The 17,635-nt window shown below is 39.0% G+C and overlaps 1 protein-coding gene across 4 annotated transcripts in view; it reads left to right on the top strand.

Moving 5' to 3' along the window:
* The window catches only part of Pafah1b1 (platelet activating factor acetylhydrolase 1b regulatory subunit 1), a 48,537-nt gene extending 33,990 nt beyond the window's left edge, over window positions 1-14,547 (top strand). For 3 of the 4 annotated variants that reach the window (XM_021214078.1, XM_021214080.2, XM_029545638.1), the window contains 6 exons: window positions 1,781-1,949; window positions 3,375-3,477; window positions 4,523-4,751; window positions 5,791-5,892; window positions 8,502-8,658; window positions 10,743-14,547. In XM_021214078.1, the coding sequence (XP_021069737.1) occupies window positions 1,781-1,949; window positions 3,375-3,477; window positions 4,523-4,751; window positions 5,791-5,892; window positions 8,502-8,658; window positions 10,743-10,816 (834 nt within the window). In that variant the 3' untranslated portion in view covers window positions 10,817-14,547. Of the gene's footprint in view, window positions 1-1,780; window positions 1,950-3,374; window positions 3,478-4,522; window positions 4,752-5,790; window positions 5,893-8,501; window positions 8,676-10,742 lie in introns of those variants that run through there. The other variant, XM_021214082.2, reaches the window with a different exon arrangement.
* The last annotated feature ends 3,088 nt before the right edge of the window (window positions 14,548-17,635 follow it).

The raw sequence follows: 17,635 nt of genomic DNA, 5'->3' as shown, positions 1-17,635 counted from the left end.
TCAAATCCCAGCAACCACATGGTGGCTCACAACCATCCTTAACAAGATCTGACTCCCTCTTCTGGAGTGTCTGAAGACAGCTACAGTGTACTTACATAAAATAAAATTTAAAAAAAAAAAATAAAATAAAATAAATAAAACACCCTGATATACTTTAGGATAAATCTAGCTAAGCAAGCACAGGATTAAACACACAGTGATGACTTTCATATAGATATGCTCGAATGTATGATTGAAGTTAAAGATTTTATTTGTTTAGAGCTCATCGTGATATGTGCCCAGCACTCCAGAGTGAAACATATGGTTCATGAAATAGCTTTGGCTTCTAGCAAGACTGCTTTTTAAAAAAATTCTGGCTGGTCACATACTGCACACCTTTAGTTCTATCACTTATAAGGCAGAGGCAAACAGATCTCAGTTTAAGGCCAACATGATCTGCATAATGAGATTTTTTTTCTCAAAACAAACAACAAAAATATCAGTCCTTTTCCAATTTTTTTTATTTTGGTTTCATTTATTTATTTAGTCTTCTGGGGTCTGTTTATTTTTGTTTCATTATTTTGAGACAGGGTTTCTCGGTAACAAGCCCTGGCTGTCCTGGACTTCCTTTGTAGATCAAGCTGGTTTAGAACTCAAAACAATCTACCTGCCTGCCTCTGCCTCCTGAGTTCTGGGATTAAAGGTATGAACCACCAGGCCTAGTTTATCAGTCCTCTATGTTGACTATTTAGATTAAGTTTTTAAAATGTGGGCTGGAGAAGATGGCCTAGCCATTAAAAGCTCTTGCTGTTCTTACAGAGGACCAGTGTTTGGTTCTCAGATCCCTTATGGTGACTATTTAATGTATTGCCTAGGCATTTTTTTTAATATTATCTATTTCTCCAAATTTGTATATGTGTATGTATTCCTTATGACATTTAAAATTGTGCTCACTGTTGGTAGAGTGGACTAAACTGAGTTTAGAGCATGGTATCAGTATTCAGTTTTTTTTCATTCTATTGCTGTTTGTGGCTGTTGTTTTTGTTTGGATTTTTAATATTTTCCTGAGTTGTTGGAGATTGAATTGAACCTAAGACTTGAAACAAGTACAAAAATTAGTATTTTTAAAAATTATTTATAACAGACTATGATTTGGCGACCAGAGCAAAGAGTTTTCCTGAGTGATATCTGTAATATTAATTCTTACTAATTCATAATTTCTGTTTTATAAAAAATGCCTTTTAAGAATGAGACTTTTAAAAAGCTGGGTGTGGTAGCACACACCTTTAATCCCAGTATTCCATAGGTAGAGGCAGGTGAACTTCTCAGTTATAGGTCAACCTGATCTTCAGAGTTCATTCCAGGACAGCCAAGGCTACACAGAGGAGTCCTGTCTTGAAAAAGGTGTTTTTGTTAATCATGAGCACTTGATTCAGGGATAGTTTATAGTTTATGATTTCTCCTTATTCCTCTAAGTATCTGAGCTCTAATACTCTAGTAAAATTGAGACCTTAAGTTAGTCCACTGTTGTATATACAATGCTCCTAACACATCTTTTTGCACGTATGCCTAGTACTATCAAACTAGTGTGCGCTGACTTTCTGTACTTCTTAACAAATGTATTACTGAAGGTCTTCTTGGATAGTTGGAGCATCAATTTTTCTCTGTAGAGAAGCCACTTTGTACTTGAAGATGTGATATTTCTAACATAGATTATTTGTTATTTGGTAATTAGTCAACTGTGAAATGAGGAAGTGATGGATTGGTGTTAACCTTTTTTTTTTTTTAATTCACTTGACAGGTGTGGGATTATGAGACTGGAGATTTTGAGCGAACTCTCAAGGGCCATACAGACTCTGTACAGGACATTTCCTTTGACCACAGCGGCAAGCTTCTGGCTTCCTGTTCTGCAGATATGACGATTAAATTATGGGATTTTCAGGGTTTTGAATGCATCAGAACCATGCACGGTAAGGTAGAGGACAGTACTTTGATCACAGACAGGGCATTTAAGAGAAGAGATAATTTGCTAATCGTGTTTAGGTACCCCACGTTTAATTCCTAGTTGTCTGCTTTGATGCGCAAGCTTGATGAACAAGCTTTAGTGGTAGAGGTTTTTGTTAGGAGCATTTAAGGTTTGTATGGCATACTAATTTATATCCTCAAGTATATTTGGATAAGAAAAAGTGACAGGTCACATTAGTCCAAGAGAAATGGACAATTAATTTACTGATGAGTTTGTTTCTTTTTTATTTTATTTTTTATCAAGAGAGTAGGCAATATGGAAGCTAGAAGCCAGAGTTCGCTGCTGCACTATTTAAGTGTCCATAGGTTTTTTTCATCTGGAAAATAAAGAGGATAATGCCTATGGCATAGAATTATAAAGATAAAATAACTCATTTAAACCATCTGGTCGATAAGAGATACTAACTTGGTTTTTAGTTTTTTGGGACAGGTTCTCACAATGTAGCCCTGCCTGGCCTGAACTCAGAGATCTGCTTGCTTTTACTTCCTTCAAGTGCTGAGGTCCTGGCTCTGTTTCCTTTAAAGATAATGGAATATAGTTGTTTAGTTATGTGTAACAACAAATGCTGTGCTAGCGATTTTAAAACAAGCCAGGTGAATTGGTGCCTGTTCATAATCTTAGCAGGCAGGAGTCCTTTGTGGGAGGGTCACAGGTTTAAGGCTGGCAAGTTCCAGCTCAATTGGGCTGCATAGTACACTGGTCTCAAGAAGTCAAAACAGTCCTGGCAGTTTTGGTGTACGCCTTTAATCCGAGCACTTAGGAGGCAGAGCCAGGTGGTTTGAGACCAGCATGGTCTACAGAGTGAGTTTCAGTACAGGCAAAAAAAAAACAAACAAAAAAAAAACCGGAACGGAAAGGAAGGGTAAAAGGAAAGGAAAACGGGAAGAACGCAAAACAATAAGATTATCTAGTATTTAGCACACCGTTAGATTTATTATTATACTGAGTATATGGTTAGAGTTTGTGTTTGTTTACCCAATTAAGGTCTGAGGCAGGTCTATCAAGTGTTTGGGCCAGTTTGGGCTCTGAAACCCTTTCTTAAAGACAGAAAAGTTGCTTGCAGTCATTGTCTATTCCTTGAAAAATATGTCATGAGGTTTTTTTTGTTTTTCTTTTTTCAAAAAACAGCTAATTTGGAATGTGAATGGTATTTATGAACTATTAATACATTTTTTCCCTATGAACATCATCAAAGATAGACTTTAAAATAGAGGATTAGATTCTGCCTCTTATCTCTTTCCCTTACTACTTTTAGTGATCTTGTCATTTAGATAAAGCTCAGTGTAAGAGTGATTTCTGTAGTTTTTTAAATACCATAGTAAAAACCCACAGTAAACTGTTGAATACTTTGCTGTATTTTGTGTTTTAGGTCACGACCACAATGTCTCTTCAGTAGCCATCATGCCTAATGGAGATCATATAGTGTCTGCCTCAAGGGATAAAACTATAAAAATGTGGGAAGTGCAAACTGGGTAAGTCGATTTAGTTGGAAAGCATCAGCCAAAAAAGATTATAAAAACAAAAACAAAAAAATTTTATTTTATTTTATTTATTTTTTTATTTATTTCATGTATGTGGGCACTGTCACACACCAGAAAAGGGCATCGGATCCCCATTAAAGATGGTTGTGAACCACCATGTGGTTGCTGGGAATTGAACTCTAGAAGAGCAGTCAGTGCTCTTAACCATTGAGCCATCTCTCCAGCCCCCAAAATTTTCTTTTTTTTTTTTCTTTTTTTNTTTTTTTTTTTAAGACTGTCCTGGAACTCAATTTGTAGACCAGGCTGGCCTCGAACTCAGAAATCCACCTGCCTCTGCCTCCCAAGTGCTGGGATTAAAGGCGTGCACTACCATGCCTGGCCTCAAAAATTGTTTTCTAAATAGTAATTTTTAACTTTAATCTAGAATGATCACTATGACTGACACACAGACACACACACACATATACACATATTTGAGGACTTGGAAATTTAGCATAGTGGTAGAACACTTGTTTTAATAATGGACAAGGCCCTAGCTTCCAACCCTAGCACCAGAATAGCTTTTACATACATACATACATACATACATACATACATACATACATACATACATACAATGCATTCATTCCTTTATTCATATACGCACTGCACTGTATGCACTGTGAACATGAATGCACTGTAGGAAGAATTTTTGAAAGCCTGTTCTGTGAGATACCTACATTCTATTTTCTCTGTGTGGTTTGTTTTTGTTGTTATTATTTTGTTTTGTTTTTCTTTTCTTATCTGGGTTTAAATTAGAATTTAAATAACATATGCTGGTATATATTTATTAGACTTGGTTTTTAAGTTTTATTGTGTTTACCTAGTGTTGTTTTACTTCAGGTTAGTGCCCATTTTTTATTAATTTTACTTTTCTTTTTTTGATGTAGTGTAATTTCTCTAACTAATGATATCTCTTCATCTCAGTTTGTATCACTTCTGGAAAGTGTTCCAATGATTACCGTTTATTCACAATGTACACTTCTTAAATTGACAGCTACTGTGTGAAGACATTCACAGGACACAGAGAATGGGTACGTATGGTGCGGCCAAATCAGGATGGCACTCTGATAGCCAGCTGTTCCAATGACCAGACTGTGCGTGTGTGGGTTGTAGCAACAAAGGAATGCAAGGCTGAGCTCCGAGAACATGAACATGTGGTGGAATGCATTTCCTGGGCTCCAGAAAGTTCATATTCTTCCATCTCTGAAGCAACAGGATCTGAGGTACTGTACGATTGCATGTCTTTTTATGATTTTGTTACTGTATCATAGGACAGAGCCTTAGGTAACTTGTGTGACTTTTCAGTCTAAGGTCTCTGGATACAACTAAAATTGTAGCCTAGAATTCTGAGTTTGAGGCTTTTTACTCTTTGTAGTTGTCAATTATTATTGGCCCAGTAAGATGGCTCAGTAGGTAAAGAAAGACACTTGCCACCAAGCTTAGTGACTTGAGTTTGATTCCTGAACCTATTGTAGGAGGTGGGAACCAACTCCCTCAAGTTGTCCTTTGATGTCTGTCTGCATGCCATGGCAAGAATGGAGTACATATACAAATAGATAAACAAAATAGTTCATCCGTGATTTGTTATAAGTTGGAGATCATCTATTAAACGCAGACTAGATCATTTAAATCCAGGTCTGATGGCCCTGAGATGATTTATAATCAACCAGACACCCCCCCCCCAAAAAAAAAACCCTACATATTAATAAAGCTTTAATTTATTTATGAGACAGGGCCTTATTTTGTAGCTCTGGTTATCCTCAAACTTTCTATGTAGACCTGGCTGGCCTTTAATTCCTAGAGATCTGGCTCTAAATTAATCTTTTGTTTGTTCATTACAAATTACAAGCTCTATTTCAAGTTCAACTATTACAAATTCTAAATAAAATTCTTTGTAGTACCCTCTGATGGTTGTTATACAATATGTAATAAGTTTGATGCTAAATTTATATAAAAAATACTGATTGGTTTAAAAATCATTTTTGATCCTAGATTTGATATTGATATTGATCAGGGCCTTTTTTTTATGCTTGGAGAGAACTACATCACTTAGCTATATATACCTAACCTCATTGCAAAAGTCATTGTTGGTGTAAACCTAGGCAGGGCCTATCTTTCTTTGTAGACTAGGTACAGCTATATATTTCAATAAATGAAAACAGCTTTTTTTTGCAAGATTTCAAGTAAATGTCATTATTTTAGAGAAGTTATTTTAAGTCCTTATTTTTTGTATGGTAAAAATAATTTTTATTTCTTTTATAGACTAAAAAAAGTGGCAAGCCTGGACCTTTCTTGCTATCTGGTTCCAGAGACAAAACTATTAAGATGTGGGACGTCAGTACTGGCATGTGCCTTATGACTCTTGTAAGTTTGCATAATCATATTACTTCTTTGGCATCTTCATTGTGCATTTACCTTTTTGGATCAGATAATCTTGTGCTTTCTTACTAAATATAGGTTCTGGTACCTTAAAATAACTATACATTTATAAACTTTTTAAAGTTTTGTATTTAGTACCAATTTATAGAATGAAGTGTTATAGAAAATAAATCTATAAAAACCAGTCAGTGCTGGGGGTAGGGTCTTAGTTCACTATGTTAATAGCTACTCTGGAGGAGAAAAAAAGCACTTACAGACTTGTTTACTTTTTAAAAGATACTTATTTTATGTGCATTGATGTTTTGACTGTTTGTGTGTGAGGGTGTCAGATCCTCTAGAACTAGATAGGGTTACAGACTGGTGTGAGTTGCCATTTGGGTGTGGAAAATTGAACCCTGGTTCTCTGGAAAAGCAAACAAAACTCAACCACTGAGCCATCCCTCCAGTACAACTTTTTAAAGTGTTTTCTTCTCTGTTCAGCTATCTTCTCTTTTTTGACATTTCTTACTTTATTTTCCTGTTGTGAAATTAACTCTAATTTAATGAGTTAAGCAATTTTAGATGTTTTGGAGATTCAGTATACGAGGGAGGTGGATATTAGACATTCTGGTTTGCCTAAGAAGCTCTAACTGGCTATTGTTAAGCTAGTAGCAGGTCTTACAATATAACATTCATGGTTTTAGAAACTATGTCAGTGCTGATTAGATCTGCATATAGAATGTTAGCAACATGTTAGAGTATTCTGCAGGATTAATTGAGAAGGGAATATTGGACACAGGAAGGGTATAGTGGGGAGATGGGTGGAGAAATTTGGGAGAAGGAACAAGAAGGATCAACCAGAACTATATAAGTAAATATGACAATGCTGAAAGATAATCAATTACTGTAAGCTAATTTAAAAGATAAAAGAAGGACCGGTTGGAAGTGGTGGCGGCGGCAGCAGGAGCAGCAGCACATACCTTTAATCTTCATAGGGGCAGGCAGAGCTCTTGAATTTGAGGAAAGGCCGGGGCTACACAGCATGACCCTGTCTTGAAAAACAAGAACAAACACAAAAAAGAAATTCCAATACTCGAGGCAGAGGCAGGAGGATCTCTGTTAGTTTGAGGACAGTATGGGCTATATAGAATCCCGGCCAGCCAGGACTTCATAGTCAAGACCCCATCTCTCAGAAAAACTGTTGTATTCTAGGTTCGTTTATACCATGTTGAAAAAATGGATCTTAATTTAAAACCTTCATGCTCTTTTGTCAGTAATTGCAAGGTCGCCATTTTTCCTAGGTTTCTGCTTCCTACTATTGGGCTAGTGGGATACTTTTTCCTGCTTCCTTTTTGTGTGGCCACAAAAATATGGGGATTTGTTGTTGTTGCTACCCTGTTTTTTGTTTGTTTGGTTTGTGTTTTGTTTTTGAGATGGTTTTACGACATATTCCTGTCTGGCCTGTAAGTAATTTAACTAGGTAGACCAGCTTGGCCACAAACTCAGATTAATTCAACCTGTCTCTGCCTCCCAAGTACTGAAGTGTACGACCATGTGCAATTCATTTTTTTATTGTGGGTTTTTAAAAATGTACTTTTATATTTATGTTTATGCAGATATTTGTGCCAGTCCCTGAGTAGGCCAGAAACATTGGCTTCTGAAGCAGGAGATATAGGCAGTTGTGAGTGACTATTAAATGCTGGGACCCAACTCCACTCCTCTAAAAGAGCCATTGCCTTATGTTAACTGCTCAGTCAGCTCCTCTGCTCCTCAGTGTGCTCTTTTTGTTGTTTTGTTTCGTTTTTGGACAAGGTCTCTCTATGTACTGGAATTATCTCTCTAGATTAGGCCACCTGCCTCTGCTTCTTGAGTGCTGGGATTAAGGGTGTGTATACCACTAATTTATGGCTCCCTAAACTGCCCAGTTATCTCTTTGGCTCCGCAATTTTGTTTTTATTATTATTATTTTTAATGGTTTTTTCGAGACAGGGTTTCTCTGTGTAACCCTGGCTGTCCTGGAACTCACTTTGTAGACCAGGCTGGCCTCGAACTCAGAAATCCGCCTGCCTCTGCTTCCCGAGTGCTGGGATTAAAGGCATGTGCCACCACGCTCGGCTAATTTTTTTATTATTATTATTATCATTACCATTATTAACAACATTTTTAAAAGATAGTATCAAGGGTCTGGAGAGATGGCTCATTGGGTAAAAGCACTAGCAGAAGTTAAAAGCTCTTCCAAAGTATCTGGCACTGATTTCTAGCATCCATGTTACAGCTTACAACTCCAGTTCCAGGGGATCCAATCCCCTCTTGGGCTGCTGAGGGCACTGCATTCAACGTGTACACGAGCATACGTATAGGCAAATAATAGTGAGGGGCTGGTGAGATGGCTCAGTGGGTAAGAGCACTCGACTGCTCTTCCGTAGGTCTGGAGTTCAAATCCCAGCAACCACATGGTGGCTCATAACCATCTGTAACAAGATCTGACGCCCTCTTCTGGAGTGTCTGAAGACAGCTAGAGTGTACTTACATATAATAAATAAATAAATTTAAAAAAAAAAAATGTGTTATATCCTAAATGTTACTTAAATAAGTCAAATACTTTTGTCTTTAAGGTGGGTCATGATAATTGGGTACGTGGAGTTCTGTTCCATTCTGGGGGGAAGTTTATTTTGAGTTGTGCTGATGACAAGACCCTCCGTGTATGGGATTACAAGAACAAGCGATGCATGAAGACCCTCAATGCGCATGAACACTTTGTTACCTCCTTGGGTATGTACACATTGTGAGGTTTCTGAACATTTGAATTTTGGAGTGCCAGATGTAGCAGTTTTATGTAACCTTGTCGACTTTTCCAGGTAAGAAGTGACTATAAGGGTAAAAGGCCTATTTCAACCTTATGGGTTCCTGCCAGTGGTTTTAAGCTTCTCTCTTTAGAATTAAGCTTATAGTTAAAATACTGTTTTCTCTGTTGTGCATTGGGTTTGGAAATGACTTGGAAAGGATACTTAATGATCATTCCTACTGACTGGCTGGTAACTTTTCTTTCCTATTAACTTGTAATTTTCTTTTTTTAAAGATTTATTTATTTAATATATGTGAGTACATTATAGCTGTCTTCAGATACTCCAGAAGCAGGTGTCTGATGTCCTTACCGATGGTTGTGAGCCACCATGTGGTTGCTGGAATTTGAACTCAGGAGACCTTCTGAAGAGCAGTCGGTGCTCTTAACTGCTGAACTATCTCTCCAGCTACCAACTTGTAAATTTTTAAAAAGAAATCTTAAAAGTTTCAACCTGTAGATTGAAGCCCCTTTGAGGTTGCATATCAGATTTTTACATTATGATTTATAACTAGCAAAATTACAGCCGTGAAGTAGCAATGAAGTAATTTTATAGCTGGCAGTCACCATACCATGAGGCTTAAGGATGTTGCTCAGTGGTGTATCAGCGAAGCTTGACTGAGATGTTAGTGTCAATCCCTGATACTGCAGAAGAACAAATGGAATCTTAAATAATAGTCTGGGCTAGATAGAAGACCCTGTTTCCGGGTTGGGGAGGGGGTGTAGAAATAGGGCTAGCAAGACAGTTCAGCTGGTAGAAGTGCTTTTGGACAGGCCTGAAAATCCATGTTTAATCTCCACATCCCACATGGCTCCTGAGAGTTGTCCTCTGACCTTTCTTTACTTGAGCCTGTATGTATACTTAAATACACGCTCACAGAGATAGGCAGACAAAATATCTGGAGGCATGGTGACGCATTCCCCAATTTGGATGGCAGAGCAGGATGATTATGTCCCAAATTTTCGTCCAGCTTGTTGTACATAGCAAGAGATACATGGCAGGACCCTATTGTTTAAGAAAGAAAGAAAAAGGCTGGAGAGATAGCTCAGTGGTTAAGAGCACTGACTGGGGCTGGTGAGATGGCTCAGGGGGTAAGAGCACCTGACTGCTTTTCCGAAGGTCCTGAGTTCAAATCCCAGCAACCACATGGTGGCTCACAACCATCCGTAATGAGATCTGACTCCCTCTTCTGGAGTGTCTGAAGACAGCTAGAGTGTACTTACATATAATAAATAAATAAATCTTTAAAAAAAAAAAAAAGAGCACTGACTGCTCTTCCAGAGGTCCTGAGTTCAAATCCCAGCAACCACATGGTGGCTCACAATCATCTGTAATGAGATCTGATGCCCTTTTCTGGTGTGTCTGAAGACAGCTACAGTGTATTTATATATAATAAATAAATCTTAAAAAAAAAAAAAAAGAAAGAAGAAAATATTCGCAATCCACTATATACCACCATCACCATGTGCTTAGGGGATTGTATAAACGTCATGTCCTCAGTATCATCTGGAGTTCATAACAGTGAATTCAGTAAATTGTAATGTACTAGGGTGTGATGGATGGACCTTATGCTGACAATAAAGCCTTTGGTGAATTGGGCAGGAGTGTTGTATTAGTTGCCCATGTAAAGCATTAGTACTAAGCTTGAAGCACAACGTTCATTATATGAATATGCCGGGTGAACATGCACTTGTTAGTAGACTTGAGCATTGTTTGGGATGATACTAATGACATCAAGTAGAATTTAATAATTGAGTTTCAACTTTCCTAATCCAGTTGGTAAGCTCAGTAATTTTAGAGGTATGGATGGGTATGTATATAGAGAAAAATTGTGGATATTGTATCCAAGTGTGGAGGCAGAGGTTCATAGACCCCCAGAGCTTGAGACGCTGACCTGGAGGAAATCAAGTACAAGGCCTGCTGGGGTTATATAAGATACACTGCTCAAAAATGAGCAAAACGGTCTGCTGGCTTAGTATGGTTTGAAAACAAGCCTTTTCTTTTCTCTTTCAGATTTCCATAAGACGGCACCCTATGTGGTTACTGGCAGTGTAGATCAAACAGTAAAGGTGTGGGAGTGCCGTTGATTGAGTCACATTTGGTCCTTCCTCCCTTTTTTCCTCTGGATGCACTCTGGTGATACCATGGTTACCCCATTTGAGCTCTGTTTAAATAAATATTGTCCTTTCATGTAAATTATTCTGGATGTAGATTGAGCTTATTAAATGTTACACACAAAGTATTCATGCATGGTGAATCCAAATTGTATACTGTAAATTTACATATGTTGTCTAGAAGTACCATAGGGTTTAAAAACCTGGGCTGGCATTGGTCACACCAGGCCTACAAGGGCAGAAGTTAAATAAATTGAACTAGGGCACTAAACTGAATAGTTGACAGTGTCATTTTATGTTGGATTATTAATTATTGTTTTTCTTCCTGCTATCTGTTGGTGCCTGACTTGATGGCCTCATTTTGGGGAAAGTGGTGGTTATTAGGGCTTTTTCTGAAATGTATATCTATGTAACATCACTTAAGTGTGCTTAATAAATCTTTAAAGGTGTTAGATGTTAAGACTACAATTCAGAATCTTTTGCTCCATCTGTGTAATGGAGATTACACATTGAAGTTTTTGTCATGACCCCTTTGCCAAATCAATAGGATATGTTTGTTTTGGCAGCCTATCAAGCAAAGGCTAGTGGTTTATTTATGTAAGAAAATGATCGTAAATCTCAAGAAAAATCTCAGCAGCTAATAGTGAATCCTTTTTCACGTGGGTCTTACTGCTTTGTAAACAGGTCAGGAAACACTGTCCTACTTTAAGCTTCTCTTTTCCATACTAGACATACGAGTTGTATTCTCCATACGGTTGGACTGTGTAGTGATGTGACTCCCCAGTAGAATTTGATCTTCTCATTGAGTGTCATGGTACAGATCACTATGTGTTTATGATTGATGTTTTTAGGGATGTGCAATGTGCATGTCAGAATTAGGAATGCTGACAAAGCTGGGTGCGCATTTTAAAGGAGTGGAAGGAACAGTTTCCAACATGACCCTGATAACAATTCGAACTGTTTCACTTACAAGCTATAAAAAAAGTGACAGGGTGTAATGAAGCGTGCATAGAAATATACTGGGTTTTTTTTCATGTTTTGTTTTTATGTAAATGTTTATGGGCCTATCTATAAGTGGATATGTCTATATATGTATATCACACACATAAAACCTCCATGTTGTTGGGTCTTAAGTTTCTGAAGAAGTGCTAAAACTTATGCATAGAGTAAATCTTGCTGGGGAATACCAACCACAGCCATGCTTCAGAATAAACTCTTCTGATGTTCCTGACTCTGAGGAGCTTTTCTAAGCTAAGAGAAAGTCACTTCCTTTGTTCTCCCCTCTAATGTGGCCAGTCACCATTTTACACATTCCTCCTAGGTTGTATATTTTGATCCAGAGTTACTATAGTAGATTTACGAAAATTTTGCCCATGACTTTTGGAACACTATTCCATTGTCAATTTTTAATAAAGAATTTATCTCCTAGCTAATCAACTTTTTTTTTTTTCTTTTTAAGAAAATCAATTTGAAAGGTTAACAGAAACAATGATATAACAGTGACAGTCTAACAATGATATTTTTTTTTTCTGGACTGCATTTTATTTGTTTGTATAATAGATGGTTTGTTTGTTTTTTTTTTAAATGTCCCTTTAAGTATTGAATGGAAATTTGATTCCTGAAAGGACAAAGGGTGAGAATTAATGTCCTGTAGATACACACAAGAGATTAGGCTCCGACAGCAGCCCACTTGCTAGCTTGTGTCCTTTTGTTTGTTGACTTGTTTGTTCTTAATATTCCTCAGAGATTTCTCTAGAAAGGAAAAGTGTTGAGAATTAAGTGGCTATTTTTGAGGACAAAAACTCCCATCGTGACTCCATAAACAACACCGTAGGTTTTAGCTTTTAGGACAACATTGCCTCGCAGCCCTGCTTACATTAAGAAGTCTTTTTCTCCTAGCTGTTCTGACTGGATTTTTCTCCAAAAGCTATAGAAAATACCTTCGTTCTCATTTGCTGCTATTTCCTGTCCTATTTCAAGAATATAAATACATAGAAATGGTGCATCTTAACACTTGTTTGTATGTGTTAAAATGTCTTGTCTTTTAATTCAGTTTTAGCATGTAGCAACATGAATTGTTTAAGGGTAAGCCACAACATCTAGACATCATTCATAGAAACAATAAAGAATGGTACCAATGTAGAGGAGCAAAGCTGCTGTTGCTGGGTTTCCTCCCCTGCAGCAGTGACTCACTGACAACGGAGGAGAGAGTGCTCTGTAACAAAGCTGTCCTTACTTGCGAGATTGCCACAGCCTGCTGCTTAGCTGAGTTACCAGATATCCTCCATTTAAGCAGCAGCAACCATTGAATCTCAGGGATGGTCCACAGCTGGATCCAAACATAACGAGCCCTGTTTGAATAATGAAGGGTGGCGGGGCAACATCCACATCTGGCATCGGATTTGCAAAGGTTTCTCGCACTGTTGTTTGACACTGCCCTGTTGATGCCCTTACTCTTCTGTTACTGTTTTCTGTCTGCTGTCTAACCCTGTGCCTTGCCTGGGATGAGGACAATGATAAGTTTGGGTTGTAGAGGACTTTATGAGTTGGTTAGCGGTTCACTGCTGCTTTGTTACTTTCTTGAGTCAGATTGGCTGCTTATTAAGAAATAAAAAGCTGATAGAATTGTGTACTCAGATGATTGTTGATTGTGTGTAAACAGACATTCCAGTGCCACCTATAGCACAGCGTGCCCAACAAGTCCTAACCGCATGGAGAGTGCAAGCTGCAGGTTTGTATAGCTATGGCCTGGAGAATAGTTGCTTTTCACATGACATCTTGCACTTTAGGAGACTAAGACCGTCCTGTTCTGTCTGCATGTGGTGTGACCAATGGTGTGCTCAGAGCACTACCCACAATCACTAGTGTTAGCAAGCCGTCCCGGGCCGTGACGCACTATTAGTCCTTTGGAAGCTTCGGCTTTAGGCTCACCAAGCCCAGTCTCCTGTTTGCCTCTTTTTGTTCTTTGTGAACTTCCAGATAATACCACTCACTAAAGTTTATTTTATTTTATTTTTTTTAATTTAAAGAAAAACTATTTAAAAATAAGGACATTCTGTTTGTTGACAGTAGTGGCTTGATAATCCTTAAGCAACAAGTTGAAATAGAAGGAAAAGGCACTTAAAAAGGTTACTCTTCCTGTCCAGCTGTATATAAACCCAATGTGTTGGTTAATCTAGATGGTGCAAAAAGGAATGTCATGGTAGACAAGCAACATGGGCAGAATTGCAAGAAAGGTTTTGGGTTTTTTTTCCAGTGGGCTGGGTTGGGTGGGATGGGGTAAGCTGGACTCCCAAGTCACGACTGGACGGGCCTTTTGATCCTTTCACTGTATCATGTAAGTAGCTGCTTTCTTGCCTGCTTATCCTTCAGGCATCCCCAAAGCTCACTCTGAAGATGTTAGAAATAAACACAAACTCTACGAGTTAGAAGCCGGTCCTGACACAGACATGAAGACAAGCATCGGTTTCATGTGAACGTTGCAGAGGTGGTCATTGGAGAAAACAGTTCCCAGATTGTAAGAGTTCACCGAAGAGAACGACAAAATTTTAAAGATCAGTAAAGGAATGTATATAATACTGCTCTTGTGTTTTACAGTAAGATTTGTTGCTCTCAGACTGTGTAAAACAAAATTTATTCATGTTTTCTGCATATTAAAAATCTTATTGTACCAATTGGTAAACTATTAAATGCCTATAAAACTAGATCTGGTGGGGTTTTTTCAGTGGGCATTGGGGATGAGGTTGTGTTGATCTTGGTAGGAAGTGAGACCAGGAACAGAAAGAGTGTTAATTGGCCATAAGCAACAGAGCTGGGAGCTTCTGGCTGCCACTGCCTTTTGCTGTTGTCTACCCCCCTCCCCACCTGGAGGGAGCAGCATTAGAGTAGGTCTCTCGCAGCCATAGGCTTGAGCCTAGCTAGAACTACTGACTGCACTGGACAACTCAGCACACTTCCCTCCAGCTGTATGTTCTGACAGTGGCTGTAAACTGGTCTCTTAGAGATACAGACTCAATCCCAGAGATGAGGGCCCTGCCCATTTTGTATCTATCATCTCTTACCTTGTAGATAAACATCCTTTTTTTTTTTTTTTTTTTTTTTTTTTTTTTTTTTTTTTTTTTTTTGGTTTTTTCAAGACAGGGTTTCTCTGTGTATCCTTGGCTGTCCTGGAACTCACTCTGTAGACTAGGCTGGCCTTGAACTCAGAAATCCACCTGCCTCGCCTCCCAAGTGCTGGGATTAAAGGCGTGCACAACCACGCCCGGCTTGTAGATAAACATCCTTAATGTCAGGTTTTATGAAATATACCAAAGTCTTCACTCTTTGTTCTAGATGCTCCGTCTCATGCTGATACCTCTGCAGCCTTTTAGACACAAGAGTGCAGGTTAATGTGCCTCCTGTTGGAAGGTGTCTTCCCAACCAAAAGAAGCTGGGCAAAATGTCCTTGGCCAGTTTTCCTACTAGACCTGGCCACTTTCCCTCTGGCTGGAGTTATACCTTAAATATCATATCCTATTGTGAATTTGGAAGCTGGTTGTGTATCACACGTTGGCCTCCGTCCTGAAGGCAGGGAGATGGCTGTGTGCAGGATGTCGGCTGCATCCTTCCTTCCTGGTTAGTCTGGTGAGAACTTGTGCAGACATGAATTCAACTGCTAGCAGCAATTTTCTGCTTCTGCGTCAACATATCCTCATTAGACATGTATATTCTAGTCCCCACCTCAAGACATACTAAGAGCCAGTACAGGCAGCCTTTTGAACATGTTCTCCAGATTAGCCTAACAAGGCTGAGGGTAAGTGTCTCACAGCAAGACTTGGAATTCAAACCCCTTCTCGCCCCACATATACACTCCTTTGACTCCTTTGTGCTGGGGGTGGGGGGTGTCTATCAGGGAGCCACATTCCCAGTCTTTTTGCTTTCCTACTGCCCTCTCATCTCAATGAACATTGAAAATAGTTGGTTTTTAAAATTATACCTGACACATATACCTTATGTGCTTGTGTTTATGCTACAGTATGAGGCCAGAAATTATTTGGGAATGGATTCCACCATTGAAAGTGGAGTCAGATTTGACAATGTGCCTTTTTCTACTGAACCATTTCACTGACAATAGTTGGATTTTTTTTTTTTTTTTTTTTTTTTAAGCAGGGTCTCACCATGTAAGCTCTGGTTGGCCTGGAACTCAGAGATCCACCTGTCTGCTTCCCAAGTGCTGGGACCAAAGGCATCCACCATACCTGACTATTAGTTCCTTAGTATGAAGAGGCCAGTAAGATAGCCCTTCATTCTGGGAGTCTTTAAACCAGGTCAGTGTCTAGCTCAGGCTATCTTTGAATTCCATCAATAGCCCTGCCTCAGCATATACCACCACTTCCAGCTTCCTGATACTGTCAGTGGAGTCAGTTAATGGCCCTAACAGTTGAATGCCTTCTTGCGTTGAAGCTGCTCTGAGCCACTTCAAGATACTTCTCAGCCACAGAATATATAGGGATTCCTCAGGTTGTCCTGTGGCCCTCAACTGAGTTTCTTGTTGAGTTGTCAAAAGATCTAATTGGTTAGTGAGATGTCTAAGCAGATAGAAGTGCTTGCTGCACAGCCCTGAATTCACAGTCTGAATTCCCTCCCAGAACCCACTGTAGAAAGAACCATCTCCCAGAAGCCATCCTCTGGGTTCATATACGCACTACCTGCACTCATATCTACACATCATTTTTAAGGTCTTTACATGTTCAGGTATTTTGCCTGCATGTGTGTGCATCTGTGTACTATATTCCTAGTATCTAGCAGCCAGAAGAGGGTCTCAGATCCCTTTAACTGGAGTTATGAACCATTATAAACTCCCGTATGGGAGCTGCCAACCAAGCCTGGGTCAAAAGTTCTTAACATCTGAGCCCTCTCTCCTACCCACAATGTTTTACAAAGGAATTTAATAACACTAATATGCTTAAGGGAGCCGAGAAAAAAGGGCCTCTAGAGTGACTTGTAAGCACCTGATTAAACTATTAAGCTCATGCAGAGCAGTCTCAACTTTGTGTGATGTCCCTTTCCAGAAGCGGGGAGTCCAACAAGTCAACAAACACATTTACAACAATTCAAGGTCACACTCAGCTTAAAAGGGATTTTGAGGCCAGTCTTGGCTCTAAGAGACCTTGCCTCAAATGACCAAATTATAGAGGGAACATACACAGTAGGCTTAAATGGTCAAAATCATTGGTAGGTACTTAAGGATGTTACTTAGTATCAAGATCAGAAACATCTTTGTCCCACTGGCTTAGGAAAAAAGGATCACAAATTAGGGGTGGTATTTTTCATGAAGTCATAAAATGTAACTCTAGGACTTTTGAATCCCGGAGCATCATGAAGCCAGAAAGCATGTTCAAGCATGTCTGAGGCCTGCTGACTGGTTAGGACCACTACTGTGACAAGTCTACTAGTTGGCCACCTCTTCCCTTCACTAGCCCTACATAAGCTGGCTCTTACACTCTATTACAAAACCAGCACTCCTCTTTTCTACTTGCCAAACTCTTATCTACCAGCTACAAGGGAAGGGAATAAGGCACAAACCTAGCTAGTGAGATGTTCAAAAGACTACAAAAGAATCAGAAGCTTATGGGCGTGGTGGCGCATGCCTTTAATCCCAGCACTCGGGAGGCTGAGACAGGTGGATTTCTGAGTTCAAGGCCAGCCTGGTCTACAGAGTGACTTCCAGGACAGCCAGGGCTACACTGAGAAACCCTGTCTCGAAAAACCAAAAAAAAAAAAAAAAAAAAAAAAGCATCAGAAGCTTGCCCT

This window comes from Mus pahari, chromosome 14 (assembly GCF_900095145.1).
Source record: "Mus pahari chromosome 14, PAHARI_EIJ_v1.1, whole genome shotgun sequence".
In the NCBI taxonomy this organism is placed as follows: domain Eukaryota; kingdom Metazoa; phylum Chordata; class Mammalia; order Rodentia; family Muridae; genus Mus; species Mus pahari.
This window is presented reverse-complemented; position numbering and strand designations above follow the sequence as displayed.